Here is a 19029-nt window from a genome sequence, read left to right as displayed (position 1 = left end):
CATGTTTTTATTTTTTCAGTCGAAAAGAAGTAAGGTTTTTGAGGAAGAAATTCCAGGATTTTTCTCCATATAGTGGATTTTAATGGGAGCCAATGAGTTGAAGGTCCAAATGACAGTTTCAATGCAGCTTCAAAGGGCTCTACATGACGACTGGTAATTTTCTTTAAAAAATAAAAATAAATAAATAAATAAAAGGAATATACTTTATAACCATGAATGCTCTTCTTGCACTACCTCTGCACGTTTGCAGCTTCATGTGTTACGTAATTACTTTGGAAGGGTCACGCGCGGTTAGTTTTTCATCTGTGTGCTCTGGTTCAGAAAGGTAGGGTAGGGCGAAAAACTCCATCGCATTTTATCCTCCAACTTCAAATTTGTCCGACATCGTTGTTGTAACTTTTTTTTTTTGTTAAGGGTGTTTGGTTTTCTTTGCATGTTCCCTGTAAACACTGGATCGGTACTTCTGCCTACGCCACACATCACCTTTCCAACATGATTAAGTAATGCATGAAATCGAATTAGTGCAAGACAAGGTGGTTAAAAAAAATTGTGGTTAAAAAAGGAGTATTATTATTATTTGTTTTTAGAAAATGACCCATTGTTTCATTACATAAGATCCTTACTCCTCAGCTAGGATCATGTAGAGCCCTTTGAAGCTATATTGAAACTGCAGTTTGGACCTTCAACCTGATGGTTCCCATCAAAGTCCACTATATGGAGAAAAATCTTGGGGCCTCATTTATCAACAGTGCATAGAAAAGGTTCTATATTTTGTCCTTATATTTACACACATTCTTATATAGATTTTCAAGTTGGTAGATCTCACACTTTGCGTAAAAGGGTTCTTACGCACTCGTTACGCACACATCTGTGCGTATGCACTGTTTATAAATAAGGGCCCTGGAATTTATTCATTTTCGACTGAAGAAAGAAATACATTTTTTGCTTTCAAACTTGCTTCAAGGAGTAGTTCACTTCCAGAACAAAAATTTACAGATAATAACTTACCCCCTTGTCATCCAAGATGTTTATGTCTTTCTTTCTTCAGTCGTAAGGATTTTTTTCTTTTTTTTTGAAGAAAACATTTCAGTGTTTCTCTCCATATAATGGACATCTATGGTGCCCCATAGGTCCAAAATGCAGCTTCAAAGAGCTCTAAACCCAGCCGAGGAAGAAGGGTCTTATCTAGCAACTTTTTAACTTCAAACGCTCGTCTTGTCTAGCTCTGTCTAGTTAGGGGAGGTCGAAAAACTCCCATCTCATTTTCTCCTCTAACTTCAAAATTGTCCTACATTGCTTCAGAAGTACCGACCCAGTGTTTACAAAGTGAACATGCAAAGAAAGTCAAGCACCCTTTACAAAAAAGGTAAAACAGCAATGTAGGATGATTCTGAAGTTGGAGGAGAAAATAAGACGGGAGTTTTTCGACATACTCTAACTGTATTGACCCCGATTACACAGAGTACGCATGTGCATGGCAGAGCTAGACAAAAGCATTTAAGGTTAAAAAATATATACATTTTTATTTTTTAGAAAACGACCGATTTTTTCGCTAGATAAGACCCTTATTCCTCGGCTGGGATCGTTTAGTGACCTTTGAAGCTGCAGTGAAACTGCATTTTGGATGTTCAAACTCACAGGCACCACTGAAGTGCACTATAAGGAGATAATTCCTGAAATGTTTTCCTCAAAAAACATAATTTTTTTTATGACTGAAGAAAGAAAGGCACGCACATCTTGGATGAAAATGGGGTGAGTACATTATCTGTAAATCTCCTTTCACTTTGTATATCTCACCATAGCTCCATACGTCACTCTGATGTGTGAACTTCCTGTAGTGAATGCACTCAAGGGCCATCCATTTAATGGGCATCTAGAGTAGGGGGGGAAAAAAACACATTTTTGATTAAAGGATGTACAATAATGAAAAATACTATATAATATAATTGATTTGGGGAAGGTATGAAATGCAACATTAACTGAGAGTCCCAGTGAGACCTGTCATACTTTCACTCTAAGGGACTTAAAGTTTTTACAAGAAAAAACTGCTGGCTAACACAAATTAATACTGCTGATTTTTCCATAAATCATCTTCAGATTTGATTTGCTTTTACCTTGCAGTGCATTCTGATGTGAGGAATTTCATTAGACAAATATGGATCATGTTTCAAACACTGACCTTGCCTCCATCCGCACTGTACTCTTTTTCATCGGTTTCCAGCAGTCGAGCGAGTCCAAAATCAGTGATCTTAATGTGGTTTGGAGATTTCACCAGGACGTTACGGGCCGCGAGGTCCCTGTGCACCAGCCGCCTCTCCTCCAGGTACATCATACCCTGTCAAAGAGAGTCCTGGTTAATATCACACAGCAACAAGTAAAGTACAATAAAGCTACTTCACCCTTCTTCTCATACAGACCACCACTACACAAATGCATCAGGGATTCAAATATGGGCCTGTCAAATTAGATTCCCTTCCTAAAGATAGACTGTAAATTAGTGGGACATCTAATCAAAATTTAATAGCATCTCCTTATTTCTCTTTACTCATGTTCACTTCCATTTCTGCTTTGGGTCACTGTGCATTAATACTGATCTTAGTGCCTCTACAGAAGTTTGCCTATGATTTATGGCTTTATGTTAATCTTCAATTAAAATGCAACTTCCTGGCCTTTGGGAGGAGAGGGGAGCTGTGCTGGAGGGGCTGCAGAATCTCAGCATATGCTTGAAGAAAATCACTGATAGCGAGGTTCAGGGAAATCTACCTGTGGGCTTTTTCTGGGAAGTGCTGAACGAAGCCATGATGGAAATGACTGTGGCTGCATGACAGCGCCATGAAGGACAAGAACACAAGAACTGAGCATTGAGGATGAAGCTGAAGTGAAACTGCAGGAATATTGGCCACCGGAAGCACACTGTACAAACAGTCATTAAAAAATGTTTGTTTGAGTTCTGCTGTGTAATTGCCAATTTTCAGCACAATTACACAATGGCAAAATGGATATCCTGCCAACATGTCAATCAATGAATAAAATGAGAAATGTTGGGCTGCAAGAAACACAAAAAGACTAAATTAAAAGAACACAAGGAAGAATGATTTTTATTTATTTCCATTTATATGCATCAATGTAACAATGCGTGTTATTGCTATTTCCAGCTGCATACATTTTTGCACAGGTGTGTATTTTTATTGGAATTTTACTATTTCACCTTCATTTTTTAATAAATCTATTTTGCGCTAGGTACAAACAAGTGTAACACTCAGCACCTTTTGGACAAAAATGTCCTCTTTGAAACCCATTAAATCTGCTATTTTTAATCACAGTGCCATTCAACTGTAAAATTATGCTATTTTTGTTAATAGACTTTTATTCTATTGGCAAGGCTTCAAAATGTAATTTTTTTTACCATTTTTTACCAGATGATGCCATTTTTTAAGGTTTGGCCAATAAAGCAAATACTCGCTTTATTCCTGTTTTCTGCTTCTGCAAATTATAGTCAAGTCAGTTGGATATATAATGCAGCTATAATTGTGTGGGTGTGTTGGTATGGATGTCAGAGTGTGGTTTGTACGTGTATTATAAAAATAAAAAATGTGTGTGTGTTCTTGTAATATTTGAAATAGAAAAACGCTGTGTGCACCAGCGGAGTTTTGCTGGCATATTATGGGAGAAATTTGGTACTGCGTCCAAACAAAATCTTCCTGAAAGCTCATTTTTTGAGATATCAACCTCAAATTTGGAACACAACTTGTTTAGATTTATGGCTTTATTTTCTAGCAGATTTAGAGTTCAACGTATTTCATAAAATATATATTTTATATAAAATATTGTTCACAAAGCATTTTCATAAACTTAAACCTCTATAACTTTTTTTGGTTTCAATTTTTAAGCTTTTTTCAACAAAAAAACTTCAACAATAATCTGCCATGGGCCTAACTTTGTGCTCCCAAGCTTAAAATTTTTATGCAGTAGGTACAAAAAATAGTTCCTCTCAGCACCTTTTGGACAAAAATGTCCCCATTGAAACCCATTTAGACTGCTATTTTTAATCGCAGTGCCATTTCGCTGTAAAATGATGCAATTTTTCAGGGTTTCATCTCATTTCAGGGTTTTTTCCTCAGAATTGCATGAAATAAATTTGCAATTGTCATTTATAAAGTCAGAATTGTGAGATATAAAATCAGAACTGTAGGATATAAACTCGAAATTCTGACTTTTTTTTTTTTTCAAAATTGCATGATACTGTATAAACTCACAAATACGAATTATAAAGTCAGAATTGTGAGGTATAAACAGGTAATTCTAACTTTTTCCTCAGAATTGCATGATATAAACTCACAAATACAAATTATAAAGTCAAAATTGTCAGGTATAAACAGGTAATTCTAACTTTTTCCTCAGAGTTACGTGATACAAATTCGCAATTCAGATTAACAAGCTTGTATCATGCAGTTCTGAGAAAAAAAAGTCAGAATTGTGAGATAAAAAGTCACAATTCCATTTTTCCATTTTTTATTCACACACACACACACACACACACACTCATACACACAAAGACATTTTGATAGGGGAACGCCTCCAGCGTGACCACGCTCTGAAACACGTGTGCAAACAGTCCAATGGAGAAGCGAGACGTCACAGGCGGGGTGACGTAGAGACCAGAGAGCTTAAAGCACGTGCGGTGCATGCAGCCGGCAGCTTCTGTCTTTCAGCGAGCGCTCTGTGTGTGTGTGTGTCACTCTGTTTTTTGTGCTAGTTGGCACAGCTTTTATTTGAGAGTGTCACTATGTCCTACAAAGCATTCTTACGAATATAAGCAGCGGCATTTAGACTGTGTGTTCCTCTGCCTGCGCTATTTCGGGTGGCGATACACACAATCTATTTGTTGTCTGTCTGGGAGCGAAGCATGGGAGTCAGTTCTCGAGGGAGCTGACTGCCCGCGTTTGCGTTCCCCGCGCTCAGCTCCCGCTTCTGCCGAGGCAGGGCGGCGGCTGTGATCGTGGGGATCGCATTTAGATCTACGGACGGGTTAGAGACGGGTCCGCTCTATCTCTGCCTTTCTCCCTAGATCTATCGCTCTCTCTCTCTGGGTCGGAGGCCCACGCTGCGGTTCTTCCCCCTTTGAGTGAGAGCCCGCGGCGAAGCAGGCTGTGTCAGCTCCCGAGGGGGCTGACTGCCCGCACTCTCGCTGCGCACGCTTCGTTCCCGGAGGGCTCTCTTCGAGGAGGGAGCCCTCGTGAACTTCCCCGCGGCTCGGGTCCCGCTTTGCCGAGGCAGAGCGGCGACTGCGGCCGTGGGGATCGCACATAGATCTACGGACGGGTTAGAGACGGGTCCGCCCTATCTCTGCCTTTCTCCCTAGATCTAGCGCTCTCTTTCTGGGTTCGGAAGCCCGCGCTGCGGTTCTTCCCCCTTTGAATGAGAGCTCGCGGCGAAGCGGGCTGCGTCAGCTCTCGAGGGAGTTGACGGCCCGCGCTCTCGCTGCGCACGCTCGCTCTCGGAGGACTCTCTTCGAGGAGGGAGTCTTCGTGAGCTTCCCCGCGGCTCGGGTCCCGATTTTGCCGAGGCAGAGCGGCGACTGCGGCCGTAGGGATCGCAGCATAGATCTGTGAACGGGTTAGAGACGGGTCCGCCATCTCTCTGCCTTTCTACTTAGATCTAGCGCTCTCTCTCGGGGCTCGGAAGCCCGCGCTGCGGTTCTTCCCCCTCTGAGTGAGAGCTCGCGCTGCTGCGGCTTTCTCCGAGGAGATTGATGCTGTCCGCATATGAGCTGACTGCATATTAGATCGCTCGTTTCTACCTGCCCTCGCTTCTAAAAAATAAATAAATTCAGGAACGGGGATTCAAGCGATTTATGTGTGGTTTGTTCTGGAGCTGAGCATGTACAGTCTGCCCTTGAGGGGGCGGGCTGTATTCATTCATAAATGTGTTCATTCAAAAAAACAAAAAAACAAAAAAAACAAACGACGTGCATTTTGAATGTTTAGCTCTTCTCCCATTGTCATTTAATTCTGAGGAATTAAATTTATTGCACTCTCACCCTGTACTTTCGCTAAGTGTGTGGATGCTGCTGTGGCTTAGCTAAAAAAAAAAAAAAAAAAAAGTGGCTCCCAGGGCATCTGCATACTGATCCTTATTGACATTTTTTTGTCGGTATGGGCGGTTCGGCATCGAGATGTCGTCCTCACCCATATGAAAGAACTGGGGTTGTGACTGAACGCAGAGAAAAGTGTGCTTTCTCCATTACAGAGAACCACTTATCTAGGCGTGGTGTGGGATCGACCACGATGCAGGCATGTATATTTCCTGCTCGGATCAAGTCATCCTCGCGGCAGTCAAGAGAGTGAAAATAGGCACTCACTGTGAAGCAGTTTCATAACTGCTGGGTCTGATGGCAGCTGTGTCCAACGTGATACCTTTTGGCCTGCTGTTCATGAGACCCCTGCAGTGGTGTCTCAAGACCAAGGGGGTTCTCCCTGAGGGGAAACCTGCTTTGCATGATCAAGGTCACGCGGCGATGCCTACGTGCCTTGGACATGTGGAGGAGACCTTGGTTCTTGTCTCAGGGCCCGGTGCTGGGAGCTCCTTGTTGCCGCGTATGCTAGCGACGGATGCGTCCCTCACCGGTTGGGGAGTGGTCATGAGTGGCCACCCCGCCCATGGTCTGTGGAGCGGTCACCATCCAGTTTGGCACTTCAGTTGCCTGGAGATGCTGGCCGCGTTTCAGGTACTGAAACGCTTCACCCAGACCTATGAGACTATGGTCCTGACTCCTATGGTCCAGGACCTCTGAGGGCAGGCCCTACTGGGGAAGGGCGTGGTCCACCGCATTCTTCGGTGCCCGTCTCTCCTCTGTGCCCTCGGGAGATTAGCCTGCCAACCCTGCCAGGCTTCAGGGCGCAGCGGTCTCCTGCGAGCCCACACCTCAGTCTTCCGCCCGGAAACGTAGCGGAGCTGGGGAGCTCGCCACCCCTGCGGGGGTCTCTACAGCAGCTAGTTCAGCTGTCTCCTGCCGGTCATCCGTTACAGGACACCGAACTAGCAGCTCAAACAACACCAGAGGCCAGTCTCGAGAGACTGGTTCCCTTAGTAGATTATTTGGCAGCGTGGAAACTACTGCCAAATGTGTCTGCATGGGTCCTGCGCACTGTAGAGCGAGGTTATCGCATCCAATTCGGCGCACCGCCGCCTTTCAACGGGGTCTTTCCCACTGTGGTGAGCCCCGAGCAGGGTCTGGTAATGGAACAGGAAGTAGAAACTCTGTTGAGGAAGGAGGCCATCGAGGTGGTCCCTCCTCAAGACGGGGAGTCCGGGTTCTACAGCCGGTACTTCATTGTTCCGAAGAAGGATGGGGGCCTGCGTCCCATTTTAGATCTGAGACTACTGAATCGTTCAGTTATGAGGTTGAAGTTCAAAATGCTGACTATCAATCAAGTGGTGTCACAAATCAGGTCCGAGGGACTGGTTTGTGACGATAGATCTAAAAGACGCTTACTTCCATGTCTCCATCCTTCCTCAACACAGGAAGTTCCTGAGGTTTGCTTTCAGGGCGAAGCATACCAATATCGGGTTCTTCCGTTCGGCCTAGCACTCTCCCTCTGCACTTTCACGAAGTGTGTGGATGCTGCTCTGGCTCCGCTGTGACTCTGGGGCATCCGCACACTCAATTACATCGACGATTGGTTGATTCTGGCTCAATCAGAGCACATGGCGGTTCAACATCGAGATGTTGTTCTCGCTCATTTGAAAGAGCTGGGGTTGAGACTGAACGCCAAGAAGAGTGTGCTGTCTCCATTACAGAGAACCACTTATCTAGGCAAGGTGTGGGATTCAACCACAATGCAGGCACGTTTGTCACCTGCTCGGATCGAGTCAATCCTCACTGCAGTCATGAGAGTGACAGAAGGCCGGTCACTCACTGTAAAGCAGTTCCAGCGACTGCTGGGTCTGATGGCAGCTGCGTCCAACGTGATACCTTTTGGCCTGCTGTACATGAGACCCCTACAGTGGTGGCTCAGGACCAAGGGGTTCTCCCCGAGGGGAAACCCATTCCGCATGATCAAGGTCACGTGGCAATGCCTACGTGCCTTAGACATGTGGAAGAAGCCTTGGTTCCTGTCTCAGGGCCCGGTGTTAGGAGCTCCTTGTCGCCGCATAACGCTAGCGACGGATGCGTCTCTCACCGGTTGGGGTGCAGTCATGAGTGGCCACCCCGCCCGTGGTCTGTGGAGCAGTCGCCATCTCACTTGGCACATCAACTGCCTGGAGATGCTGGCCGTGTTTCGAGCGTTGAAACACTTTCTCCCGGACCTAATAGGCCACCATGTGTTGGTTCGCACCGACAACACAGCGGTGGTCTATTACTTCAACCACCAAGGAGGTCTGTGTTCGCGCCCCTTATACAAGCTGGCGCACCAGATCCTTGTGTGGTCCCAGGACAAACTCCTCTCGCTGAGAGCGGTTCATGTTCCTGGGCATCTCAATATGGGAGCAGACATCCTGTCGAGGCAGGGGCTGAGGCCCGGGGAATGGATGCTTCACCCCAAGGTGGTGAAGCAGATTTGGAGAGTTTTTGGCCAGGCTCAGGTGGACCTCTTCGCGACTCAGGAGAATGCGCAATGTCCCCACTGGTTCTCTCTGACTCATCCAGCTCCACTGGGGCTGGATGCCATGGTACAGACGTGGCAGAGGCTTCGTCTGTATGCCTTTCCCCTGATCGCTCTGCTCCCGGGAGTTCTGGAGAGGGTGTGCCGGGATGGGGACCATCTTCTTTTAGTAGCCCCGTACTGGCCGGCCCGAGCATGGTTCTCGGACCTGATTCCCTCCTCGACGGCTCTTCCTGGGAGATTCCCGTCAGGAGGGATCTCCTCTCGCAAGCGGGAGGCACCATCTTTCACCCTCGCCCGGAGTTGTGGAAGTTATGGGTGTGGCCTCTGAGGGGGCACACCTCGTAGCCTCCGGTCTCTCAACCGAGGTTGTTGAGACCATCCTCCAATCCAGAGCTCCCTCCACGAGGAAACTGTACACCCTGAAGTGGAAACTTTTCACTTCATGGTGTGGAGACCACCAGCAAGACCCAGTTAACTGCCCAGTTGGTACAGTGCTGGAGTTTCTGCAGGATCGGTTCTCTGCAGGGTTAGCCCACTCCACCCTGAAGGTATACGTGGCGGCTATTGCGGCCTACCACACCCTTCTGGGTGGCCCCTCAGTGGGTAGGAACCCCCTGGTTACAGGTTTCCTCCACGGTGCGCTGAGGCTAAGGCCTCTGACCAGGTGTAGCTTTGCTGTGTGGTGATTTGGTTGCTATTCCATAACTTTGAGTCCTCTGTTCCCCCCCCTCTATTTGGGGGTCAAGGCTCACTCCTCTCGAAGTATGGCCTTCTCGTCAGGATTTCCCTCTCTGACATTTCAACGCTGCGGGTTGTTCCATGCCTCTCACTTTCATGAGATTCTCGGTCTTATTTATGCCACTCTGGGCTCCTTTTTTCTCTCGTCCTAGCTGTGCTCAGTGATACACACTAGGCAGGGATTTGAAAGTCTGGCAGCGTGGGCATATCGTTCCCCTAGCGTTTTCGGACGCAGCTCGAGTTCCCGAAGGGGAACGTCCCAGGTTACGTATGTAACCATGGTTCCCAGAGGGAACGAGACGCTGCGTCTCGAGCCATACTTCCGGCATCCCTGCAGTGCTTGCTTCTCTATTTAGAAGCTGCCGGCTGCATGCACCGCACGTGCTTTAAGCTCTCTGGTCTCTACGTCACCCCGCCTGTGACGTCTCGCTTCTCCATTGGACTGTTTGCACACGTGTTTCAGAGCGTGGTCACGCTGGAGGCGTTCCCCTAGCGTTTTCGGACGCAGCGTCTCGTTCCCTCGGGGAACCATGGTTACATACGTAACCTGGGACGATTATAAGCAATTATAATATGGATATACTTATTCAGTGCATAATGCAGTAGCAATTGACATTCTGACATGCTTATGATGTTGACTGCATTTCATTCTTTTAAGAGCCCTCCAAAAAATTATCACAAGCACAACATCTACGAGAACATTTCTTTTTCTGAATGAAAAACGATGCACTTTGTCCTCATAATGGTGCATTTCAAGCATCTCCCAACCAGCCAAACCCAGACAAACCCCTTGACTAATTCACGACTCTCTGCGAGATGTCATTTGCTGACGTTTTCTTCCAGAGGCAACAGTTATCGCTGTTCAGAGCTACTTATACAGCTGTCTGAGAATTTATGTGAACATGCATGAGTCAGACAAGAGCAAGTCAGAAACATGGTGTTAAAATGCATTTTCTCTGTGATATGGGGAGAGACACTGACCATCCATCACACAACGGCACTACAGACACTGCTTTGAGAGCTGCCACTGCACACTTTCTACACACTCGCATATACTTTCTCCCTCTATCAAATGCAGTCACGCAGAGTGCACACATAAGAAGAAACACAACATATAACACAGAATATCTTAGCTGTCCATGTAGAACATAACATCTGTTCCAAAGCCTAATGAGCTGATTTTTTATCTACACAATATATGCCTCGGTAGCATCTTCAATGAGTGTCTTATATCAAGATGAGACTAAACTTATTCTAACACAGTTTGATGTTTTGTTTGGTGCTTTAATGTACACTACGGTTCTAAAGATTTTTTATTAAAGAAATCAATGCGTTTATTTATAAAGGATGCATTAAATTGATCAAAAGTGACTGTTTTAAAGAACGTCACAAAAGATTTCAGAAAAGCACAAAGGATTTTCAAGAAATTATATATACAAAAATATTAAGCAGCACAAATGTTTTCAGCATTGGTGATAATAAGAAATGTTTCTTAAGCAGCAAATCAACATATTAAAATGCTTTCTGAAGGAACATGTGACACTGAAGACTGGAGCAATAATGCTGAAAACTCAGCTTTGCATTACATGAATAATTTACATTTTAAAATATATTTAAAATTAAAACATTTATTTTAAATTGTAATAATATGTATAATATGTATAATAATATGTAATATTATTAATAATATTTAATATTATTGTTTTTACTATTTTTATTACATTTTTGCAGCAACATCAAAAACAAAAACAAAAAAATAAAATAAAATACAAACGGTGAAAGTGTCATGTATCCTTATTGTCATCGTGTGTTTATGTTGTGATTTCACCATGTGCTCCCTGGACTCAGCCCTCTCGTCACCCTAGTCACGCCCTCCTTGTTTCTTCCTGAGTGTTTCATTGTCCTCACCTGTGTATGTTCTGATTAGTTTGTGTATTTAAGTTCCTCCTTGTGTTGAGTTCCCGGTCGGTCTTTATTGTTGCATATTGTTGATTAGTGTGTTTCTACGTGTGTGGATATCGCTCTGTGTTCCTGTCTGTTCCTCGTGAAAGTAATTAAAATTAGATTTGTTCCGTACGTTGTATCCTGTCTTCCATCCTGCAGCAACAACGTGACAGAAAGACCGACCACACTATGGATCGGGCTGAGGAAAGACTGTGGAGACTGCGGCAGGGCGACCGGGAGTTGGAGCGGTATGTGGAGGATTTCATTGAGCTATCCGATCAGGTGGGTTGGCCCGATGCCTCTCTCGGCGCTGTGTTTCTGATGGGGCTGAGCTACGAGACTATTCGTTGTGATTCTCCCTCCTGTAATTACTCCTTAAGTGAACTTCTCAATCTTATTCTTTATTTAAATGGCTCAGATTTTGAAATAGAGGAAGTAAAGAATATTGGTGGGTCTCGTCATTCAGTCCCCTCTGAGACACAGTATATCGAGCCAGCTCATCCTGAGCCAAGAGCCCCCACATACCGTACCAACGACTCAAGACGCCTGCCCAGTCCCAAATCTCCTATCCTCCTCCGAAGTTCCGCCGCTGTCCTCAGCCCGATGCGGCCGGCCTCATCCCCGCGCTCTAATCCGCCGGCCACCGCCCAGAGCCCTGTCCCTCGGGCCGCCACGCCAGCGTCTGCTCGCAAGATGGCCGCCACGCCAGCGTCTGCTCGCAAGATGGCCGCCACGCCAGCGTCTGCTCGCAAGATGGCCGCCACGCCAGCGCCTGCTCGCAAGATGGCCGCCACGCCAGAGTCTGCTCGCAATATGGCCACCACGCCAGAGTTTGCACGCAAGATGGCAGCCGCCATGCCAGAGCCTGCTCGCAAGATGGCCGCCACGCCAGAGCCTGCTCGCAAGATGGCCGCCACGCCAGAATCTGCATGTAAGATGGCCTCCGTTCCTGAGCCCCCGGCCAAGATGGCCTCCGTTCCTGAGCCCCAAGCCAAGATGGCCCCCAGGCCTGAGTCCCCAGTCATGATTGCTGAAATGAACATTATGGACAGGGCAATCCCACTGGAGTTCACTGCTCCTATTATCTCCCTTAATTCTCCTGAGCCTCCGCTGGTTCCGTCCAGCCTTCCTGAGCCTCCGCTGGTTCCGTCCAGCCTTCCTGAGCCTCCGCTGGTTCCGTCCAGCCTTCCTGAGCCTCCGCTGGTTCCGTCCAGCCTTCCTGAGCCTCCGCTGGTTCCGTCCAGCCTTCCTGAGCCGCCGCTGGTTCCGTCCAGCCTTCCTGAGCCTCCGCTGGTTCCGTCCAGCCTTCCTGAGCCTCCGCTGGTTCCGTCCAGCCTTCCTGAGCCTCCGCTGGTTCCGTCCAGCCTTCCTGAGCCTCCGCTGGTTCCGCCCAGCCTTCTTAACCCTCCGCTGGTTCCGCCCAGCCTTCCTGAGTCAAGTCCAGTTGTAGCTGTGTTCCCCCAGTCAAGTCCGCTGGTTGCAGCTCCTGAGTCAAGTCAAGCCACGGCTGTGGTTCCTGAGTCAAGTCAAGTTGCAGTCACTGGCTGAGTCAAGTCACGGCTGTGGTTCCTGAGTCAAGTCACGTCACGGCTGAGTCAAGTCACGTCACGGCTGAGTCAAGTCACGTCACGGCTGAGTCAAGTCACGTCACGGCTGAGTCAAGTCACGTCACGGCTACATCTCCTGAGTCAAGTCAAGTTCCTGGTGCTTCTCATAAGCCAAGACAAAGTCCAGCTCGCCCAGCTCGCCCTCCAGAGCCGGAGCTCTGCCCAGCTCGCCCTCCAGAGCCGGAGCTCTGCCCAGCTCGCCCCAGAGCCGGAGCTCTGCCCAGCTCGCCCTCCAGAGCCGGAGCTCTGCCCAGCTCGCCCTCCAGAGCCGGAGCTCTGCCCAGCTCGCCCTCCAGAGCCGGAGCTCTGCCCAGCTCGCCCTCCAGAGCCGGAGCTCTGCCCAGCTCGCCCTCCAGAGCCGGAGCTCTGCCCAGCTCGGCCTCCAGAGCCGGAGCTCTGCCCAGCTCGCCCTCCAGAGCCGGAGCTCTGCCCAGCTCGCCCTCCAGAGCCGGAGCTCTGCCCAGCTCGCCCTCCAGAGCCGGAGCTCTGCCCAGCTCGCCCTCCAGAGCCGGAGCTCTGCCCAGCTCGCCCTCCAGAGCCGGAGCTCTGCTCAGCTAGCCCTCCTGAGCCGGCTCCTCCTTCAGCGCGCCCTCCTGAGCCGGCTCCTCCTTCAGCGCGACCTCCTGAGCCAGCACCTCATCCAGCGCTCCCTACGGCTGGCAGTACTGTAAATTCCCCCAAGAAAATTTTGGGGGGGGGCTACCCGCCATGGCCACCTGAACTGTTTACCCGGCCATGGCCTCCTGAGCCCCCAGACCCGCCATGGCCACCTGAACTGTTTACCCGGCCATGGCCTCCTGAGCCCCCAGATCCAACATGGCCACCTGAACTGTTTACCCGGCCATGGCCGCCTGAGCCCCCAGACCCGCCATGGCCACCTGAACTGTCTGTCCGGCCATGGCCTCCTGAACTCCCTGATCCGCCATGGCTCCCTGATCTGCCCTGGAGGCTTTCCCTGGCTACAATGTTCCTGTCCCGTATCAGCCTCCAGGGCGCCCACCCTCCCTCCCTAGTTGTATTGTTACGGTGCGGGACGCACCTACCGGGAGGGGGGGGGTAATGTCATGTATCCTTATTGTCATCGTGTGTTTATGTTGTGATTTCACCATGTGCTCCCTGGACTCAGCCCTCTCGTCACCCTAGTCACGCCCTCCTTGTTTCTTCCTGAGTGTTTCATTGTCCTCACCTGTGTATGTTCTGATTAGTTTGTGTATTTAAGTTCCTCCTTGTGTTGAGTTCCCGGTCGGTCTTTATTGTTGCATATTGTTGATTAGTGTGTTTCTACGTGTGTGGATATCGCTCTGTGTTCCTGTCTGTTCCTCGTGAAAGTAATTAAAATTAGATTTGTTCCGTACGTTGTATCCTGTCTTCCATCCTGCAGCAACAACGTGACAGAAAGGTTGTAAACCTTGAAGTACTGACGAATATCAATAATACAAGTCATACGCAAATTGAATGAAAATTAATTTTTTAATTCATGGTAATTTTTTCAAAAATTGTCATTATTTGATAAATAAATCTCACACTTAATGCAAACGCAGAAATTTAACATGCCATTTACAAGTTAACTCAAAACTAAAGGAACCATTAGCAAGTTAATGTCCCAAAATAATATACTCCCTTGTAAATTACCTATTTTTGCTTATTTATTAAAGATACAGAACATACAAGAAACATATATTTCATTTTTCTCATAAAGGATTTACACTGTAAAAAACAATTTTTTTAGTCAACTTAAAGTAATTTGTTACCTGGCTGCCTAAAATTTTAAGTCAACTCAAAAAAAGTTTAGTCAACTTGAAATGTTAAGTTTTACTAAGTGACAACTTAGACTTTTGAGTTGATTCAACTTATTATTTTAAGGCAGCCGGGTAACAAACACAGCTTTTCAAGTTTAACAAACCAATTTTTTAGTTTAGTCAACTCAAATATCTACAGTAAGTTGTCACTTAGTACAACTTAACATTTCAAGTTGACTAAACTTATTTGAGTTGACTGAACTTAAAATGTTAAGGCAGCAGGGTAACAAATTATTTTAAGTCGACTCAACAAATTGTTTTTTTTTTTTTTTTTTTTTTGCTTGTTTGTTTTTTACAGTGAGTGGCCTTTTTAAAGTTGAATTAGCATTCTTAAACAGCATCCTTAAATCATATTTTTATATATATATAAGTAAGAAAGCAATGTGAGGGAGATCTTTAATTAAATGCTTTCGTCAGCAGAAACACTACAGAACATGGCCGTTCTCATGAACGGTCTCCAAACACAAGCATCCAACACTGCAATCTTGAATCATCCAATTTGATTCTTCATTCTGGGATCAAGAAAGCTGGATCTAGTGGAATTAGCATTCAAACGATGAGCTTTACTGCTGCCGGCCTCTAATGTTTCTTTCCATACAGAAGCTCTCTATTCCACCAAAGAGATGGGCTAGGCAGTGAGAAGCAGCCCTTTGTGTGTTCAGTTTGACTGAAGTCAGATTAAAGCAAGAGCAAACCCCGTCAAAAGCTACCAGCGTTTAGTATTACAGGCTTCTTGCAGGCTAGCGTGAGGAGCAGGTCCAAGCGTTGGCGTGACGTGCATGTAAGCAGGCCGGCGCATTCGAGTAGCGTCCCTAACCTCTGTTCTCTTGTTTTTACATCTGCACTACTAGAGGTTAAAGTTTCTCTAAACAAAAGAGAAGAGGCTCCCGCAGTGCCCTATTACAACACTTTCTAACCCCTGGCATGGGAAATAACGAATATTAGACGTGCATGACCATCGGGGCTTAATTAAAAACAGAGAGAGAAAGCTGCATCTGAAAAGAAGAGAGCAGAAGAGTGTTCGAATGAAAGAATACATTGGAAAAACATGCACTGAAAGATGCGTTGTGGGTCAGAAGGCAAGGTTGTTGGTAACATAACAATAATGGTAATGCTTTATAATAAGGTTTCATATACTAAAGACCCCCTGTGGTGAAAACTGAGTTTTTAACATTGTTTACATATCTATCGTTTTTTTTTTAAATATGCATAACATATTGATTTCAAACATAATGCATTCAAAATCTGCATACAGTTTTCACATTTCAGGTCTGTTTGCACCCATAGAATCATTATTTTATAAAATAGTCATAACTTCATAATTTTCAGCTAAAACCTATTGTATCCAACCTAAATATGTGATCAGCAGCTTCTCATTAATGAGTGAAGTTTTAAATGTTACCATGTTTTATACTGCATAAAGGTTTTACTGATTAAAATCAGATTTTTTAAAATTATTTTTGTAATTTAAATTACACATGAACCACACCTAAATGAATAAATAAATTGTGGATTATTGTGATTCTTTAATTAGCTCTTTGGACTCTCACTCTGATGGCACCCATTCACTGCACAGGATCCATTTCTGAGTAAGTGACATAATGCTAAATTTCTCCAAATCTGTTCCAGTGAGAAAAAAAAGAGAGAGAGAAAAAAAAAAAAACACTCATCATCTAAATCTTGGATGGTCTGAGGGTGAGCAAATGTTCATTTTTGGATAACTATTCCTTTAATGCATAAACTAAACTCTTCAGTCCTTAACTATTGCATTGCAAGAGGGATTCATACTCACAAACTCTCTTCAGCCCTGCATTGCAAATCTACACGCACAACAATGTTGTCAGTTTCCTTGATGTGTTATGGAGGAGGAGGATAACAGGACTACATACTGTCTGAAAAGCTGTAGTGCGTGGGCAGCACAGGAGGTCCATCAGACAACATGGTATAATTTGTGATAAATACACAGGAGCGGTGTCCATCACACACTGCTGGAACAAAGACAATGATGACTAACTGCGTCACGGAGCACGAAGAAAAAAATGATGTCTTTTCTTCTGCTAAGCCTCAAACTGTTGAAAGTTTGCAGCTAGCAGGCCAAAGAAGATGCGTAAACATAATTTGTTATTTATGAAAACTCTAGACTGAACTTGATGCTGTTTGGTTCAAACATGATCAATTCATTTTTCAAGCATCAACACAAAATCAACTCCTTATAACCTTCATTTTTATGCCATGTCTACACTGGTGCATACATGAAGGATTTCAAAATGGAGATTTTCTACATTTTTTTTGTTAAAAACATAATATTTGTTAATTATCTCTTGGAACCAGACTGAATTATGAGAACCAAATTGTTGATCAAATAAAGTTAGCCTTGGTGAGCATAAGTGACTTCTCACAAAAACAGAAAAAGGTAAATATTCCAAAGATTTGGCTGGCAGTTTATTCATTTTTTTTATTTTCTGTGATGATATATGTAAAGCAATCTCCTTTTAACCTGGTTTTAAACCTCTGGTAATATTCAAATTTCAAATTTGTTTCCTTTTTAGAATGATCTATTTTAAAAGAGTTACACAAAATAAAGTCAGCTCCTTATAACCTTCATTTTTATACAGTGTCTACATGAAAGATCTAAAAATGGAGAAAATTCATATTAAAAGTTCAACAAATTAAAATGTAAATATTAGCATTGTATTTTCTAAGTATACTATAAAATAATTGTATTTTTTATTTAATACATTACATTTTTTTAGTTAAAAACATAATATTTATTCATTATCTCACGAGAACCAGACTGAATTATGAGAACCAGAACAATTTTATTTTTATTTATTTTATTTATTATTATTTTTTTTTTTTGCAAATTTTTGATCACATAAAATGAGCCTTGGTGAGCATATGAGACTTCTTACAAAAACATAAAATAAGGTAAATATTCCAAAGTTTTTTCTGTGATGAAAAGCTGAGAAGGGGCCAAAATTGCAATTGCAGAAAGTCTCTGTAAAACAAATTTTACATAATTTAAAGCGGAAACCACTGCATGATTCAGATATAATGAATAGACGCATGTATTCAGATACATGCGTCTATTCATTGCATCTGTACTGATTTTTCAAATGACAAATTCTGTTATGCATTTTCCTTTAAACTAGAACATGAAAGACAAATTTATTGTACATTTAATGTATTATCATAAATTGAATGAAAATGAGATTTCGATTTTAGACTGAAAAAAGACATGCCTTGCTTAAAACCACATTGTGAGAAACATGGACAAATTTCAATGCCAATGTGTTATGAACGACAGAAAGCAAGAAAGATGTTCTATTTATAGCTGGCTAAAGCACAGTTGGCTAAAGCCCAGGCAATCCTATGAGACTGAAATCAGATGACTGAACGGAAAAATATCCACATAAAAATATTAGTATTATTTCAGTACTGGATCAAGATTTCTTCTCTTCCGCACATCTTCAAAAGCAAACATTACTAAATCATTCATGAGCACAGAGTCCCATCAGCTGCAGGCAGCATGAATTAACCCAGTTCACTCTAATCTGTGATAAGGACACCTCAGCTCTTTTCATAGCCAACCATCTTGAAATGAATGATCCAATCAGACTTTCAATCCCCCAAATCCAAACTCCACACATCTATTAGTGACGGATACCTTGTGGTAAGTGGAGGGTTTCAGAGGCTTTCTGCATTTTCCAGAGTGAATGAATGTGCTTATTTAGCGTGGATTAGAGATTGTTTGAGAGGTGATGGAAAAAGATGAATGCCGGCTTTTAACAGCATAAGCATTAAAAGGTGTATTCAAATAAATAAATAAATATACAAACAGAAAGGCTCATTAACAAACAATACATCCAAATTGAACTGAGGATAGAAAAAGCAGAAAAGAGCTTTGGGAGACCTGTGGCACCACTAGTGAGTTGCATTTGCTCAACTAAGAAAAATTATATGCAATAATGGATGTTTTAAAGAGGAAGTCCACTTCCAGAACAACAATTTACAAATAATTTACTCAACCCCTTGTCATCCAAGATGTTCATGTCTTTCTGTCTTCAGTCGTTAAGAAATTATGGTTTTTGGTTTTTGAGGAAAGCATTTCAGGATTTTTCTCCATATAATGGACTTGATGGGTGCCCTGATTTTGAACTTTCAAAATGTAGTTTAAATGCAGCTTCAAAGGGCTCTAAACGATCCCAGCTGAGGAAGAAGGGTCTTATCTAGCTAAACGATCTGTAATTTTTTTCAGAAAATTGTATACTTTTTAAGCACAAAAGCTTGTGTAGCACAGGCTCTGGGATGCACATCCACAACACTACGTAC

General features: G+C 44.4%; 1 protein-coding gene across 1 annotated transcript in view; it reads right to left on the bottom strand.

The window, feature by feature from the left end:
* The window catches only part of si:ch73-383l1.1 (receptor tyrosine-protein kinase erbB-4), a 178018-nt gene that overhangs the window by 11036 nt on the left and 147953 nt on the right, over window positions 1-19029 (bottom strand). Inside the window, exons 21-22 of the mRNA XM_051104636.1 lie at window positions 2180-2335; window positions 1798-1873 (exon numbers count right to left, since the gene is read on the bottom strand). Of these exons, the coding sequence (XP_050960593.1) occupies window positions 1798-1873; window positions 2180-2335 (232 nt within the window). The remainder of the gene's footprint in view (window positions 1-1797; window positions 1874-2179; window positions 2336-19029) is intronic.

Source organism: Labeo rohita, unplaced genomic scaffold (genome assembly GCF_022985175.1).
Source record: "Labeo rohita strain BAU-BD-2019 unplaced genomic scaffold, IGBB_LRoh.1.0 scaffold_76, whole genome shotgun sequence".
Taxonomy (NCBI): Eukaryota; Metazoa; Chordata; class Actinopteri; order Cypriniformes; family Cyprinidae; genus Labeo; species Labeo rohita.
Note: the sequence above shows the minus strand (reverse complement) of the source record. Positions and strands in the feature narration are given on the sequence as shown.